This window comes from Vanellus vanellus (genome assembly GCF_965231255.1).
Source record: "Vanellus vanellus genome assembly, chromosome: 12".
Taxonomy (NCBI): domain Eukaryota; kingdom Metazoa; phylum Chordata; class Aves; order Charadriiformes; family Charadriidae; genus Vanellus; species Vanellus vanellus.
This window is the reverse complement of record NC_138917.1, coordinates 20,003,050-20,020,615: the sequence shown is the minus strand read 5'-3', so window position 1 is coordinate 20,020,615 and position 17,566 is coordinate 20,003,050. Positions and strand designations below refer to the sequence as shown.

The window sequence follows — 17,566 nt, the reverse complement described above, 5'->3', positions numbered from 1 at the left end:
ATTTTTAGAAGTGATGACTAATCTTCAAAAAGCAGTCTGAGAAGCCATTTTTTCAACAAGCAATTGCTATTAATCTAAATATTAATATGAATAATAAGATTATATGTTTCTGGGAGTAATAAATTAGCTGTAAGTACCTGCTTGTGTTTATACCTACAAATGTCTTTTATGCAGCCTCAAATGAAGCTTTTCTTTGTTTTTTTAAGAAAAAAAAACACCAAACAAAAATGCAACATGGCACAAACCCAAACCAAATGCAGAGTTATATTTTCATTAATTTATTGCTGAAAGATCACGGGTTTGTATTCAGATCCCCCAAAAGTTGATTCTTCTCTCCTTCCCCCAGCTACGTAAAGAGGAGGACTGGGCCTCCCAAAGAAAACTGACGGAAGTATCTTCTCTCCTATCACACCTATCGCCCTTTGTCTGAAAAGTAACCATAAGCATTCAATGCCACTGAGACATTTAATCAGAAGAGCCATGTAAATGATTAAGTTCAGCTGTTCAGTTAACTCATGGGATGTGCAGGCCACAAGGCAGCCTGAAAGCCTGCTTATTAACCAGTTCTGCAGTTCTTCAGATTCAAACTGATCTTCCCTGAATGACTTTGAAAAGTCACACAATTTTTTTTTTTTAACGTTCTCTTTCACAAGAATACTCACAGATGGGCGTACTAAAGGTAGAAGAGCATGCTGGCTTTTTAATAAGCTTGCTCCTGCCTTGCAATTTTACTTAGCCTTACCGATCATTTCACTCATCTTAAATTCCACTGTCATTCGAACCCCACATGGCACGCCTGGACAAATGCAAGGACTTGGATGTTGTTTTACAGGCTGGGCTTACTGCCAAGTCTGCTCCACATACTTCCCTGGCCTACTAGGGCAGCTTTAGGCAACAACTCCCGTATTTACGTTATTGCTGTGAACAGCCAAACTGCTGCTTACTATTGACCCAGGCCCAATCTACTCTCATTTCTCACTCATTCACAGCAACATTACTTGTTTGGCTATTGTTCAGGTGGGATATGATAAACTGCTTGTAGTTGTATACAACAAAGAAAAGGAAAAAGACCATCACATTTTAAGCAAAGGGCTACTTTTTACTTTGAAGAAAGAAAGAGCTTATTTCTAATTTTCAGAAATACACAAGATAAAAGCATTAACACAAGCACTTTTGTACTGTGCCCATCTCCCAACTGCCCAACTCTCAGGATTTGTTTTCATTTGCACTGTGCCCATAATTCAGAGGGGGGTGGGGGAAGGGACAGAGGGTGAGGTGAGACTACAAATTCACACACAAAATAAGTGACATTTTGTCAAACTAGCGATCTTTTCAAATCCCTGCACTACATAGTGACTCACTACACAGTGATTCTCGATACACTATGTAGTGATCCAAGAAACATAGGCCAAACCATAAAAGTTATGAAACTAGATCAGGTGTAACTACAACTGCCTCACAACAGCACACAAGACAGTTTGACTAGATGATCTCCATAGTCCCTTCAACCCTGACTATTTTGTGATTCTGTATTTTTCCAAATGGTCTCATCCTGGTCCAGCTTTATCCAAATAGGTAAGACTGCATTTAGCCAGCACACTGTGAAAAAACACAATGTATTCAAACATGTCAGCTTCCCAGGATTACCAACTTAATCTGTTACTCTTAATGGCCAGGCAACTCTGGCTCCATTGATACCAAATTTGAATTTAACACACATCTTCCTTCGGTGCTTCCTCAGTGTCTCTCTAAGTTATCTTGAAGTCACAAGGTTCTTGTCACGGACCCTCTATTTTTGGTCAGATGCAGCTGTTTGGTTTTTCCCTCCTCCCCTCCATCAGCAGATTATATAACCACAGCCTATGGCTGATTTGCATTGTGTCCCTGCCTGTCAATCTTTTACGTGCACAGATACCAGCATCCACTAGCTTGTAAAAGGACAGTAACTAAATTTCCCTCCAGTGGTGGTTCCTATCACAATACATTTAATGCTTAATATCTAATAAATAAACAAACATTTCTGTCAAAAAAAGTATTCTTTATATCTAAGGGTGAAAAAAAGAACAGACTGAAGCAACTCGTCCATTCATTCCTTCCTTAAAGTTGCACCATTTGATCCTAGTCTTAATCCACACGAGCACTCTTTCGTATAGCAAATGCTTACAGACCAGCACAGACAGCTGTATTTATATGGATGGCTCAAATTATACGTATCAACCACAGAGTTACCATCTTGTGCAAAGACCTTCTGTCCCACCTATTTATATAGGCAACCAAATCTAAACAGAATAAAAAGACTTTAAAAAGGAATAAAACTTCAGGTGAACTGTACAGATGTGCAAGACGGTCTGTCAAAAAGACTTCAGAATTTCATGTCTCACGAGTTTCTCTTACTAGCTAAGGAAAGCAAACTCTGTAGCAGTTCTGGATCAGAAGTACGTGATCACAAAAATGAATTTCACCACAAGCAACCCTCAGTCAGCTCACAGCTCAAGTTCACTATTACTGCCAGCATCCAGCCCTCAATTTTCCACTCAGTCTGATTATGAGACTTCTCTCTTTCCTACCACAACTTGACTTTCTTAGTATTGCTTACCTTACTCACCATTTTAGGGTAAAGAACAAAGTAAAGTTCAAGCACGCTCCAAGCTTATGTAAACTGCTTAGGCTGTTTTCTACTCTCTACCCACAGTCCGTGACAGCAATACCAGTCATGAATATGCATTTGAGAAGTGAAGAAGAATACATATTAATGATCGAGGCAAAGCTATAAAGACTAGTATTGTGGTGGTATTTCAGTACAAATAATTGGTTTTAAGACTTTTACTACATATCTAAATTAAATGACACATATACAGTGCCAGTTTTTGCTACAGAGAACTCTGCCTAGCTACTGAGGAAAAATTCAGTGTCCTCATCGCTTCAGAGTGCTCTACACATGGGCAGGAGATAACTGCTGAGCAGCCCAAGCAGCTCGCAGATGCTCATAGAGCAAGAAGGTCAGACACGGAAAACTTCAAAAGAAAGGATCAGGTATTACTTTGACAGTCACAACAGCAAAAATGTGTCTTTCAATCTTGATATTCAGTAATGGCCTCAAACCAATAAGCTAATAGCTCTAAGCTACAGGAAAAAAACTCAAAGGAGAACAAGATTATAGAAGTCTTCAAATAAACTAAAGATCCAAATCCATATATACTGTCCTTATCCCGAGCGAGGCTCCAGCTCACAAAGATGTTTTGAATCGTCACTAAATTCATTACAGAACTGGAATATTTTTCATACTTTCCATACCATAGTTTTCAGGAGAAAAATAAGAGAGATTGTGAGAGTCATCTGTAACAAGATTACTAAATAGTATTACTTAACCAAATATTAAGTCACAGGAAATATGGAGAACGTCTTTTCAGCTTGTTTCATAGTCCCCAAGAAAATAAAACAGGTATTACAAACAAGAAGTCCAAGTAGGGTACTTTTATCATTACTTTTAAAGCACTCATATTTAGGGAAAATAAATAAACAAAATCAACCAAGAACGATTACTTATATTGAATTTCTCTAACATGAACTTCTCCTCCTCTGCTTCATTACACAAGAACACAAGGTGGGTTAGGACGAAATTCTACATATTAGTCTGTTTTACCAGGTAACAAAACCTTAGTCCAACTTTGGCTCCTAGAAGACTTCATCAGAAATAATAGGAACAATTTAGAGAGGATTCTGAACAGCAGTATCAAGAACTCATCTGTCAGAATTTCCTAAGTAATTAAATAATTCATTTTCTGGACATCGAACATTTTGCAGCCTCTTATGAGAAGTCTCATAATCAACATTTTGCAGTCAGTCCCCATTTCACATACCAACAAGAAATAATTTTGGATGTTACAGAACCTTACAAGATCCTGAATACCCAGCTTAGTACTACATACCCCAAGTTCTCTAAAGGCCCTTACCTTGTAAAAATTCATTCTTTAAAACAGAACATGGACCCTTAAAATAAAAATTCAGCTAAAGAAACAATCATAGCAAATTGTATTTGCTCCCCTTCTGTAGAGTTTGCCTTTAAACAGTATACAGCACGCTCAGCAGAGTTTTTAATGGTAGTATGAAGACCTTAATGCAGTTTCTTTGCTTAATGTTTAAATTCTAGACAAACTTTACAAAATTATACTGAACAGTATTGCAAAACTAGGAGGAGGGGGTGGGGGTGGGTGGGTGAAGGGGATAGGGACATCATTAGAAAAGTATTCAAGTTAAAAATCAAATATTCAAGTGTCACATATTACATCTCAAAAACTTCTTCATTAAAAAGACCAAACATGGTGTCACCTCAAATACATTAATTGACAAAGTTATTTACATGACAATCTATTTTAGTAGACTGCACAGGACCTGAATGATACTGTAACTCAAATGCCTACTTAGGCATTTCAAATGCAACTGATACACAGTGTCAAGATGCAAATCAGATGCTACTGCAACTAACCAAACAGTTTCGCAAGAAAGAGTATACCAAAGAGATTTGGTTCACTTCAGAGTGCTCCATAGCATTACCTTTCACCACTAGAGGCCTGAATTATTTTGTCAGAAAAAGGTGAAGCTCATTAGTATCTAGAATTGTACCACCTGTTTTGAGTGCTGAACACTACAAAATCAAAATGATAATTTCTTTCTTCTTTGGGACAAGGACAGTGAACTATCAGAAGAAAAAAGCAAGATTTTGCAGAAGGTGCTCAGTACCCACTTAAAAGTAGCTGAAGAGCTCTTATTTAGCAACCACCTGAGCAAATTTTTACTGCAGTTCACAAGCTATACGAAATGGGTTATCCCTTTGATTTCAAGTGAAGTATGCTGCAAAGATTGCAGTATTAGACTACAGACTTTCAAGCACCTTTAAACTATCTTTCATGCATTCCCCTCTGCAGCAGAAACTACAACTTTCAGATCAAACACACAAGCACTACTGCAAAACATTAGTCTCAATTCCAGCCACTCAGCAGAAAACCATATATGTTAGTTCTGCTATCCTGCAAGCCACTGAAATTGTTCTGTGTAACAACTCAGAATCCCAGCTGATTTTACATTTTTATGACATTAAAGGGACAAAAAGAGAAATAATCTACTGCCTGGGACTAGCGTTTTCTTAGTGGTTCAGAAATCAAAAGTATATGAAATTAAATAATAGCTCATTTTTTCTTGCTTTTGATTAAAAATACAGTTAAAGATAAAAAATATACATATATACTTACATATGTACATATATAAAAGAATAAAATCCTAACAACACTACAGTAGTCTCAGCATAAAAGAAAGCATTAACACAGATTTCCATGTTATTTACAAGTGTTCTGCATAATCATGGAAGACTTGGTAATTTGAATATTATTTATTTCAAATCAAGTAACTTTCCCTGTGACCTACATGTTTTATTATTAGCATACATTAGGAAAAAAAAATACCCTTATACTTACTTTGCTGCACAACAGACAACATCATTGAAGCAAGTGATATGGGATTATGAAATATATGCTTTAGGGAGATCTAAGAACTAACTAATGTAACTAATATACTTGGAAGAGGGGGAAGGGAAAAATGTAAGATTTCCAATACGAGTTATCTCTTACATGAAAACCAGTTATTCATATGTAAAACACATGGGCAGGATTAACAGTTAGACTCTGGCAATCCTTTTAATAGAATACTTGAAGGCAGAGACCTGTTCTAACCCTTTCCCTGGAAGGCCACATCTGTGCACAGCAGGCGAGATCATCCCCAGTATTCCACAAAACAGTGAAATTACTAAATTAGAGATGCAGACGCATCTACAGCAAACAAATAGGTTCATGGTCTGAATATCACATTTTCAAATTTGTCTTAAAAATAGTTTTAACTTATCAAGCATGGAAAATTCCCTATATTTAGAGTAATATTTGAACTGCTTGTTAAGGAATGCTACCAAAATACAAATATTGTAAAAGTGAATTGAGTACCACCAGTATTTCCAGTTTTCTGAGCAACTTATTTTCTCATTCTCATCTATCATCGATGGAGGAGCATAGTTTAGACTACTAGCTTTACGCGAGAAGAATAGAAATAGGGGTGTCAAAATTATTTTTCTCGTAATTTGTTAACATTCCCCGTTGTTTTCATATGTTACTGTACTGCATTTATTTGGCTAGCAGAACTCATGCTCCCTTCCCAAAAGCACCATCTGCTATTCCACCAAGTTGAAAAATAGGCAAAGAAAATCTCCCTTTATCTGAAGGAATCTGTAAACTAAATCTTAGCATCAAGAAAGTTAGAGATTTTGTAAGAAATGAATCCCGAGTGTTCACACTCGATTATATACAGAGTGTATCAAACAATTTTTTTTTTCTAACCAATTTACACAGAAAACCGAGTCAGAGACCACCACAACATGGCTGCGTCGTTTAGCCTGGATACAATCCTGTTTCAGGGCTATCTTATCATCTAACCAGTCAGACTCTAAGACAGTGCATTACCAATTAATACTTATTTCAAGTAGGTCAGGAAAAAAAAAAAGGCACGCAGCCATCGAACTCCGGTACAGCTACACGCCGCACAGCTGGCTCTTCATGATGCCCCACATCATAATTTGCAGGGAACAGTGTATTTTCTGCTGTTTAAAAAAACACTTTTTTTTTTTTTTTTTTTTAAGCGGGATTTTCAGGCTCCAATACCACAAAACAGAATAAAGCGGGAGCACCCCGACCCGTGTGCCTATGGACCCAGACAGCCACCGCGCCCTCACACGCAGCGTTCTGCCCATCCACAGGCAGGCACACGGAGTTCCTGAGTTTACAGCTGCGATGCTTTCACACGGGCCACAGCCGGGCTGAAACTTTTCACGGCGAGAGCCCCCAGAAAGCCTCTACCTCATCCCCGTTAACATTTGCTGCCTCGCCGCCCTGCGCCGGATTTACTCCCACCGGGACCACCCGCCGATGGCCGCGGGGACCGCAGGCGGCTGTCGTGTCCCCCACCAGATCCAAACCTTCCCCCCGCGCCGAGCCGGGGCCTCCCCCCGCAAAGCCCCCGGGAGAGGCTCCTCCCGCGCCACGCCACTTCTCGGGCTTCTTTTTTCCCCAGAGAAAGTTTGTAACGGCGGCGGAAGGCCCGGGCAGAACCGGCCCGGCCCCGCCGGCGGCATCGCCCCCACCCGCCCCTCCCTCAGCCCCTGGGGCGCCTTCGCGGCCCCCGCGGCCGGGGCGGGGAGCGGCGCTGTCCCTCCTCCCTCAGCCTGCGGCCGCTTCACGGCGCCGCTCCCCCCCAACCCCCGCCGCGCTCTCCCGCCTCCCGCGGCGGCAGCCCCCCCTCCGCGCCCTCGCCTGAGGAAAACAGGAAGCCGAACACCCCCCACGCACCCCGCCGCCCCGGCCGCGGAGGAGCGCACCTGCAGGCCCCAGCGGCGGCCCAGGGCCGGGCTGCCCGTCCTCCCCGAAGATCAGCCTGAAGTCGAACTCGTCGGTGGCGCCGCAGTTTGCCGTAGTCATGGGTTTGGCCGGAGAGGCGAAGCCAGACCCCGTCGCCCTACCGGGCCGCGCCGGGCTCCTGCCGGGCTGCGCTCCCCGCCGCCGCCCCTCAGGGCCGCCTCATAACACCGGATGGCGCCGCGGCCGGAGCGAGGAGAGGGAGGGGGCGGGGGAGGGAGGAGAGCGTGCGGGGAGGAGGAGGCGGCGGCAGCGCGAGCGGCGGCTTCGGCCCCGGCGCGAGCTCCTGTGCCCGGGCGCCTTCTGTCACTCAGAGAGGAGGGGGGGGGAGGGGGGGGGAAGGGCGCCTACTACGGGCCGCGGCTGGCCCCGCCCCCGCGCCGTGCCCCCGCCCCGCCCCAGCGTTTCCCACAGTTGGTCTCTCTCTCTTTCTCTCTCTCACGCGGTGACGCCAGCGCTACCGACAGCGCCTCGTGACCGGCTGAGAGAAGAGGGAGCCCTCGCGGCAGGTCACGTGGGGCGGAGAGGGCTGCCGGGGGTTGTAGTTGGTTGATCGGCCTGCAGCGAACGGCCAATCCGCTGGAGCCAGCTGAGCACAAAGGGGCGGGGCGGCCGCGCGGGGCGCGGGTGCCACGTGTCGCTCCGCCGGGCTTGTCCGCGGCGGGGCGATGGCCGGGGGGGGCCTTTGTGTGAGCCCGGGCGACCGCCCGCGAGCCCGCGTGTGAGCCCTCCGGCGAGGCGCGGATTGCCGCAGGCGAGAGCGAAGGCGCTAAAGCCTTTGGGGGATGCGGTGTTTCACGTTAGAGTCTTCTGAAAAACGGCATGTAAACAGGTGGTGTTCTCGGCACCAATTAACAACTCGGGTAATTAGGTAAGTTGGCGTGAGCACCTTGGATAACAGATGCTGGCTGGAGGACTCCAAGCTGCTAGCCACTTAGCTCCCGGGGTCCTTGGAAACAGTGACGATGAAGCAACTGTAAGAAGGCTAATTAAAATACTTATCAGCAATGTATGCTGTTAATAAAGGGAGACAGGTGCTCATTAGGAAGAGTGCAGAAGTTTGAGAATACTCTGCCTGCACAATAGCATACCACCTCCCATTGTTGTGCCACACACTAAGGTTGGAAGACAAATAAAAAGCGCAAAGGGAAAAGCAGAATCTAAGTTGTTCTTGCAGCAGCAGTGCCCGTTCCCAGCGGTGGATGGCAAGTGCAGAAACCACAACTGGCCTCACGCGCCCGGAATTTGCAACCTAAGAAACCCTAGAGCAGCTTAATGAAACCATCACTGGGTGCTGCGGGATCTAGGAAGATTTTAAGTTTGTGCTGAAACTTGGGCACTGATGGGAACTGAACTCCTACTCACAGCCGGTCACGTTTGCTTATAGATAGTTACATGATATTTACAGCTTTATTTGTGTTATGGACTGTGAAACTCATATTAACCAGAAATATCATTGCTCTATCTTTTAAAGGACCAGGTGTCATTACTTAGTTAACAAATTAACTGAACTAGAGTTAGTGTGCCATGACTCTATGGCCACATGGAAACTACAGGTTTATCTGTTAATACGTTATTAATTATTGTTTGATTCATAAATAACTAATTCAATTTGTTTCTATGTCCAGGGTCTTTTTGTGTTTGTTGCTGTTTAGACTGATGCAAACAGGCGCAACATAGCCCCATAACCCACGTGTGCGTTTGTGTCTAGATATTCTCTTTACAGGCTGTGAACAAAAGCGAGAAAAGGCGGCTAATGTGAGGAGAAATTGGCTACAGTACAAAACTCCCAGTCCAGCAGGCTTTTAAAAGCCTTTGGTTCAGTCCATCTATCTCCTCACTCATGTAATGTGTGCTGAAGAAAGCAAGCCTTAATGAAAAACTACTTTGTGACCTTGCAACCTCGTGGAATCAGAAAGCATCGTATCAAAAAATACTATGTAGAACTTGGGACAGGAGCAGTTTGCCCACGTGAAAACGGGAAGCTGCTTCTCGTGCCCAGAATTCAAAGCAGCCACGTGTTTATCTTTTACTTAATCTTCTAATGTACCGTCCTTTTTATTGTCACTTCCCACACACCACTAGCTATTTCTTTACCTAAAATATATGAGCAATTACAGCTACTGCTGCTACAATACTTAAACCAAAGGTTGCTTCGGTAACCAGCTCCTTCTCCTGAAGGAAGCCCGAACCTTTATAAGAAGCTCACACCCAGTTGGCCTGTAGCCTCTTTTTACCTCTAAATCCAAGGTCACGTAGCAAGACAAGCTGTAAAAGAATGTGTAATTGGATTAGCCATGGTTAAGAAAAACCCTCATGCATTCTTGAATGAAAACAGGTCTATGATGAATACTTCAGTAAAATATACTATATACAAAATGGCTCTTAGCAGCTAATTTTTGTCTGAGAACTTTCAGTAATTTTTCACGTTTTCAAAGCAGATATATTAGAATGTCTTATTGTTAAATAATTGTTGTGTCGGATTACAGCACATGGAGTAACCATAGCAGTTTCCTGTTCTGCTATACCAGCAGATTATCCATTATGCATGTCCCTGGAGAAAAATACAACCAAACTTGTTCTTTCCATAAGGGGAAATTTAAACACAAACAAGTATTTGATCTATGTTCTTTGATAAGAGTACGTTCCTTATGAGTATGTTAAATTAAAAATATAAATATTATTGTCTTATTCCTTTCCCTTAACTGTAAAACAAATCTTTTTCCCCTGTTTGAGGCAGTATTCATTCAGAAAACTATGAGACATGCAGGTCGTTAGGCAGTGCTTTTAGCCCTACCTGTAGCTGTCAATTAAAAAGAAAAAGGACTATATACCCTAAAATAAAATAATCTGTTATGTCATGACCATCTAGGTAGCAAGATAAGAATTTACAGAATATGTATAAAGTAAGGTGGCATTGTAAGCAATTAATAGTTATTCACAGTAATCTTTATAAAGCTTTTTACATCAAAATCGGATATAACTGTCTTGGAGTTCAGAAATTCAATTTCTTGCCAGCAATATCCTTTCTTTTTGTCATCTTCACTGTATTTTTCATTTTGATGTCTCTGTCCTGCTGCACCAAAATGTGCATCCTTTCTGCGCTTGAATTTGTAAAAACAAAACCACCTTCAAACCCTTTCTGTGCAGCTAAAGAGTAATCGGGGCGTGACCGGGAGTGAGTTGGCAGAAGCCCTGAAAAGACTGACGTGGGCTTACATCAATTTCCAGGGACTTATGTCAACCTCTGCGCTTGAGGTCCAGTGCACGGATGGCTGACTTGGCTTTTGCTTGCTATTGAGAGATGAAAGGGTGGCAGTAATGAGGGCAACTTTATTTCACTTGTGGTTTTGTTAGGAGGGGGTACTTGTATTTATTCATTTACTTAATATGCATAGGTGGTTTCTGTCCGTGCTGCTTTTAGGCTGTGTTATTGCATCCAGATGGGGATACACCTTGATCTGGTCAGAAGCTGGAGTTATTGCATGAGCCTTGAGAAGGAAGGAACGCGCTTCCTGTGGTATTTGAGTCCTTTCCAAACTGGGGCTATTTTCTAGGCATGTTGTGACTTTCAGCTCCAAAAACCTGAGGGCTACATTGCGCTGTGTTTTATTTTCCACACATCATCCTATGCTGGATAGCTAGGAATTCTGGATCTGCAGCCACATCCCAGATCTCTATTTGTCTTGGAGTAACAGGGATTCCTCCCCCCTTCCTATGGGCAGCAAATCAAACCCAGCTGTGCAGTCGCAGCCAGAATAGGCTTTGGAAGAAGCGTGGTCAGGCATTCGTTCTGCATGATTCAATAAACCAAACAGCCTCGAATTAAGAATATAACGCATAAGGTTGTATTTCATGTGCTTGATCTCGTTCCCATTTGTGGTTGAATCTGGACCTGTTTAGAAGCCACACACAGCAGCGTGGCATAGAAAGGGCAGATGAGAAAGCACAGAGAAAGACTCCTGGAATCAGCAGATAGTGTTCCTTGGCTGCATCTCTGGTTATGCCTTTTACAGCTGCTATTGCAAAAAGCATGAGTACAACTAAGAGAAATTTTTTGACCAGTATGAACGTATACTTACACACTTAATCTCATTTGCAAATGGCATACAAACAAAATTCTCACAGCCTTTACATCTCTTACAGCTAACAAGGCACATCCATTTTTTAAGCGTGCAAAACGGTGTTATGTAGGAGAAAGATACTATTTCAGTATAGAAGCTATGTTCAAGAAAGTTAAATTCAGCAGTCATATAGGAAAGGGGCTTGCATTCTGCACACAAGGTCATAGGTTATTTATATTTAATATGTGACATCTGGCATTTTAAATAATTTCCTTGGCCAATTACCAGTGCCTGGGTGAAATGTGAAACTTCTGCCATTGGGGAATTAAAAGGAAAACAAAAACAAAAGTAGATTGCATAGCACTGGAAAGTTTTGTAGGAAAATTAGGAGTTGTCCTAATTCAGGCATTAGAATACACGGTAACAGAAGATACAGTAATTTGACTGAACTTGGATAAATTTTAAATTTTCAGTGAAAATCTGCAGTCATCCTTCTAAGACACCCTATGCCATTACTGTTTATTACAACACTCCTATCTAGATCTCGTGTTCAGCATTTGATCAATGGGGCATTTGTAAGCAAGATTACAAAGTTAAAAAAAAATTGCCTACAAGGTGTGTGTTGACAAAAACATACCTACATAAAAACTTAATGAGGTCACAGTCTCATTTAACCATTTTACAGTTTTCCCCAAGAAGTTTCATCACTCTCCTAAGCTTACTGCAGTCATATTAGTACACTGTAATATATTTTTACGTTAAACAATCATTGCTTTGCTTTATTGTTTGTTTAACATTCTGCCATATAAAGCAGACATTACTTCATAAAGTTTGCTGCTGCTTTACATTTCTATAGTTTTACGGAGCAGGTTGGAATCCTCCCATTTGGAAGTTACCATCACACACATTAAAAAGACTAGAGGGTCTAGAAATCGGGCACTTAACTGTGTGGCTGTCATCATAGACTTTATATTCATGGTATTTTGCTCTCAGATCATCAAGTGAAAGCAAAGTAAAATTATCAGCTGCATTATTACTGATATCAATATATAAGGACACTCCAGGCACAAGTATTTGCTTCTGAAATGATTGCTTTTACAGATACCTTAGAGTCTTATTACAAAGCCTAAAGTGGTTTGTGAGTGAAATCAGATGACAACTGAGATTGCAACTGGAACAAGAACAAACTCCTTTAATGCACAGTGATGTTTGCGTAAGATAAATATTTGTGGAAACTCAAATGAGGTTTCATAAAAGCTCTTAGGCTTGATACAAAGACTAAGGTGGCATTTTACTTACTTTTCCACATTTTAATTTTCATTTTCGACTGTTCATTAGCCAGCAGACAGTCCTCTTGTACAGGACTGGGATATTGAAAATGCAGGTTCTGTTCCAAGCTTCTCATTTCTTGTAGCTTAATTTTCAGACTTTCTCAAAGCAGCACATGTAACTTGCTTTTTATATAGACACTTAAAACACTGCCTAGATTCCCTCTAAGGTAAGGATAATACAACTTCTGTTGTTCCTATTTTCACTTAGATGGCAAATGCCTCTGAGTAAGGACTCTCAATTCTGGAATGCTTCTTATACACTGTGTTTGAAGAGTCAAGCAGCCTGGCTAGATGATTTGGGCTAATATTTCTCTTTGTACTGGAAAAGGAGAAGCATCACACAACAGTTATAGCAAAATGGAACCCCTGTCTCAGCCTTTAGTTATTCCATTCTAGGATCCGTACATACTGTGATGCTCCTGTGATACAGTTCTGTTTTGTTTGAGTGTAATGCATGTGCATTTTAAGGTGCACCAGTTTTTCTGTATTCCATATATATATTCGACATCCTTTGATTAGCTTAGATATAACCACAATCTCACATGCTTAAGTCATTCCTCCTTATATATTGTAATTTAGTAAGTGATACATAGCCTTTGTTTATCTGCAAATTAAGGTTTCTTTATATTAATTGTCTTCAGGGGTAGCAAAAGAATATTTCCCCTCATTACAGCTTTTCACTGTAATTCGTAATAAGCAACCAGAAAAAAATGTATTACTAATCTTTTCTTAATACGCATATTCCCAGGTTTCTGTATGAAGCCTGATGGGCTCATTCTTCAGTAAGAAGGTCTGTCAGCCTTGCACAAATCACTTTTTTGTCCTTGACTCAGGTCAGACTATGCCAATGTAAAACAATAGGTTCTAATGCTGCGGAAAACTTTAAAGGCTCCCTGATAGTTTGGATCTTGGACTTTTACCTTTCCTCTGTGAAACTGGGTCCACTTTGTAGTTGTTAGATCACATATGCTCACGTTGCTTGCTTACTCTGTGCCTAGTGAGCTTTCTGACCCAACATCTTAATTTGGATGCAACAGGTTTCAGCTGAGAGGCAGCAGGTGTTGAACACCATTGTCATATCCCAGCTGTGGCAGGTGCTTGTGTGTCTTTTTTGCTGTGATCCATTCCAATATAAAGTCAAACAGGCCGGCCAGGTGGTGTGCATTTATTTTTTCCTTTGCACTGGACTAGAGGCAGTAGTTTTCATTAGCAGCTCTTGCCTCTCAGTTCTTTTAGTTGATTCAGTTTCCGCCTGGCTTGCTCTTCAGATTGCATGCAAGAGGGTTGATTCTTCTTTGACAGAGCAAGGGCTGGGAGCTTTAACTATTTGATTCGGTCACAGAATCAATGCTCGCTACGGTCAGTCATCTGATATTATGCTGCTGGTCTCAGTCCTCATCTTTCTACCCTAACCCCTTCCCAGGAATAGACTTACCTGCGTCCTCTGGCTCCGTACATGCCACACTGGATTAGGATAAAGATACTGCTGTATATTAAAATTTTATGGATAGCAGAAAAGACAAAACACAGAAAGGAATGACTGATTAAATACTAGCTCAGTAGTCTTCCAAGCTGGAGAATGAGCTATTCAATCAATGGAGTGAACCCAGTCAGCTCAGGAAGAATACTACTCAGTAAAGGGTCTCCCATTTAAAATGAATTTACTTGTGCTGTATTTTCACATCCTATATATTAATTCATCAGGTATGTATAAAGAATGGTTAGCTGTTAATTTATATTGAACAAAACAACAGAGTTTCAATGAATGCTCACATAAAACGGACTTTTAACATGTATTCCAACTAGAAATCTTATCCCAAGGATTCATGTCATCTAGTCGGCGAGCAAAACCAAATCATATGATCAGCCCTTTTGCTTTCATTATCAAAAAGGCCACAGATGTCTGAATATGCACAAATCACCTGTCTACCAATGCAAAATTAAATGTTTGACCTGCTGCTTACTCCTTTGGAGACCAGGGCCTGACTGCTCCCATAGGTTAAGAAGAAATAATACCAATGAGCCACAAGGAGGTAACTAATGATAAGCTACAGAACAAGTATTTTCAGAGAAAGAAAACCAGTGAGAGAAAAGGCTAAACTTGTTAAATTCAACATTATGATATTATTTGATCAGTAAATAATTCTTTGAGGTCCTTACCAAACTTAAATAGATTATCTTCCCATTAAAAAATGAAATTTGTCTGAAACACTTGTATAAACCATGACATTAACAGTGATTCATGTTACAATAAAGAATACATGCATTCTAAACCATGACACAGACTTTTGAGTGGTAAAAAATCTTTTTTCTAATGTACTTCATTGCATAATGAACTTTTGAGGCATTAAAATTGCTTGGGTTTGACAGACTGAAGATACAATTATGTGTACAACATGTTATGCACCTTTACCACTTACAATGTTATCTAGTTTACATTTAAAGTGTTCAAGACTGCACTGGTTACTGGTGAAAAATTTAACACTATTCATTTTTATTCTTACTCAGTTTGATTTTTTAATAAAGGATTTGCTGATACCAAGGTTCACAATCTGTTGATTGATCAGAATTGCAAAACGTATCATTAGAAAATTGCTCAGCGTGCAGGCTATTCTCTAACCTTGTAAATTACATCTAGTTTCTGTCATTGTTCGGCAAAAATGTCATAGTAGTTACATCCAGAATGATATTAACAATTGGGAGGCAACGAACATAAGGTAATGGAAACTGGTCATCTTCACGATAAAGGAAAGTGATTAAACAAGGAGTTTAATATCCCTAAATGAAAGGCACTGTATCAAAGGTAAAAGCTATTTAGGGAGAAAGAAGAATGGAAGACAAAAAATATGTTAGAAAACCTCTATACTATATATGTAACATCCACGAGGTAGCAGGAACACAGCAAAATGACGTTTTGTCTTGGAAAAATTAAGTTCCTTAAACAAAACCAAGAGGGAGATAAGGTTTGTGAAAGATATTGGGTTGACAACACCAAAGAGAAGTAATTAGCACAAACCCCACAGTTTAGACAACAAATTACAAATGAACCTGTGCCCTGTGCTGTGAACTCCAGTGAGTACACTTCAGCAATCTTCACTCCACAGTAGGAAGACTGACATTTGCCATGTCAGAGATGGAGGTGTCTTTGTTGGATTGACACCTGCAGACTAACACTGCTAAACTATTGGTTGGAAACAGATTCTAGTCAGAACTGATTTGGTATGGCTTCAACCAATATCCTGAAAATTAAAAGATGCCGTATATTTCTGCAAACCATCTTCAAGGCCTTTTCCACAGATGGAAGACTAAAACAAACCAGAGTTTTAGCAATCACTGCTATGAAACAAATATCTGGATGAAAAAGAATGCAAACCCCCTGCAGTTCTAAAAAAAGTCAGAACTATTGCATGGCACAGAGTAAAGTGTTCTGTCATAGCGACATAGTGGGGTTTTACCAATAGATTTTTGATAAAGATGATACAATGGGGGCAAATTCAGAAAAAGAGAGAGTTTGATGACCATTTGAGAAAGAAAAAAAAGATAAATCAAGAAAACAGCCAAGAAAGATATTCCAACTAGGAATTCATCTAATTACAACTATTGTTTTGCCTATTCTGTCTCCCTTTACTCTTTCTATTTTTATAGACTAAGCAAAACATTATCAAAAAGATGGATAATCTTTCCAGGTAAAATATGTACTGCTGATATGGCACTTAACTTTTATCCTATTATAAACAAAAAAAATAGGCAAGCAGTAGACATAAGAGTTTTAATGTAAACATTTAGAAGAGAAAGATGTTATAAGAGGAGAGTAACAAAAGGAAATGAGTAAATACACTTGCGTGTAGGCACCACTGACAGTGCCCCGCACAGAACCACAGCAAATAAACTACTAGAAATAGGTGCCATATATACAGACTCTTACCTGGTCAGCCATTGAGACAGCAGGAATAGAGGGTACCAGACTGAAATCCAAGGTGGGACAACAAAGGACACATTTTCAGAAGATGACAGTAGTATGACTGCAGCATAGTCACTGTAAGCAGATGCTCACGGCACACTAACTGGTGATAACAGATATCAGGGTGATATCAGCCTACTTCCTATTTAAATAAAACCAAACATGCCTCTTTTCCAAGTCTTGTTCAGTCTGCAGCTGAACAGTCCGAAATGTTTTCTGAAACATGTAAGAGAAAAAGACTTTAATCAAGGGGAGGATCCTGAGGAATAACGTGTTTTCACAGTAGTCTGCATAGTAGTAATATACATCCAGTTAAGTTCTTAGAGCAGGAGGTTATGGGTCGAAGCAGTTAACATGAAAATACCTCATAAACACAGTTGAAAAAAGGAACAAATTAACCCCTAACAAATGGACCACTCGGTGGATAAAGAACTGGCTGGACGGTCGCACTCAAAGAGTTGTGGTCAATGGCTCAACGTCCAGGTGGACAGCAGTGACAGGTGGCGTTCCTCAGGGGTTGGTACTGGGACCTGTACTGTTCAACGTCTTTGTCAGAGACATGGACAGTGGGGTTGAGTGCACCCTCAGAAAGTTTGCTGATGATACCAAGCTCTTTGGCGAGGTAGACACGCTGGAGAGGAGGAATGCCATCCAGAGGGACCTGGAGAGGTGGGCCCAAGCCAACCTTATGAAGTTCAACAGGGCCAAGTGCAAGGTCCTACATCTGGGTCGGGGCAATGCCAAGCACAAACACAGGCT

At 41.1% G+C, this 17,566-nt stretch overlaps 1 protein-coding gene across 2 annotated transcripts in view; it reads right to left on the bottom strand.

The window, feature by feature from the left end:
- The window catches only part of NFATC3 (nuclear factor of activated T cells 3), a 77,477-nt gene extending 69,730 nt beyond the window's left edge, over positions 1–7,747 (bottom strand). For both annotated transcript variants that reach the window (XM_082489662.1, XM_082489663.1), the window contains exon 1: positions 7,415–7,747. In XM_082489662.1, the coding sequence (XP_082345788.1) occupies positions 7,415–7,514 (100 nt within the window). In that variant the 5' untranslated portion in view covers positions 7,515–7,747. The remainder of the gene's footprint in view (positions 1–7,414) is intronic.
- Between the last annotated feature and the right edge of the window lie 9,819 nt (positions 7,748–17,566).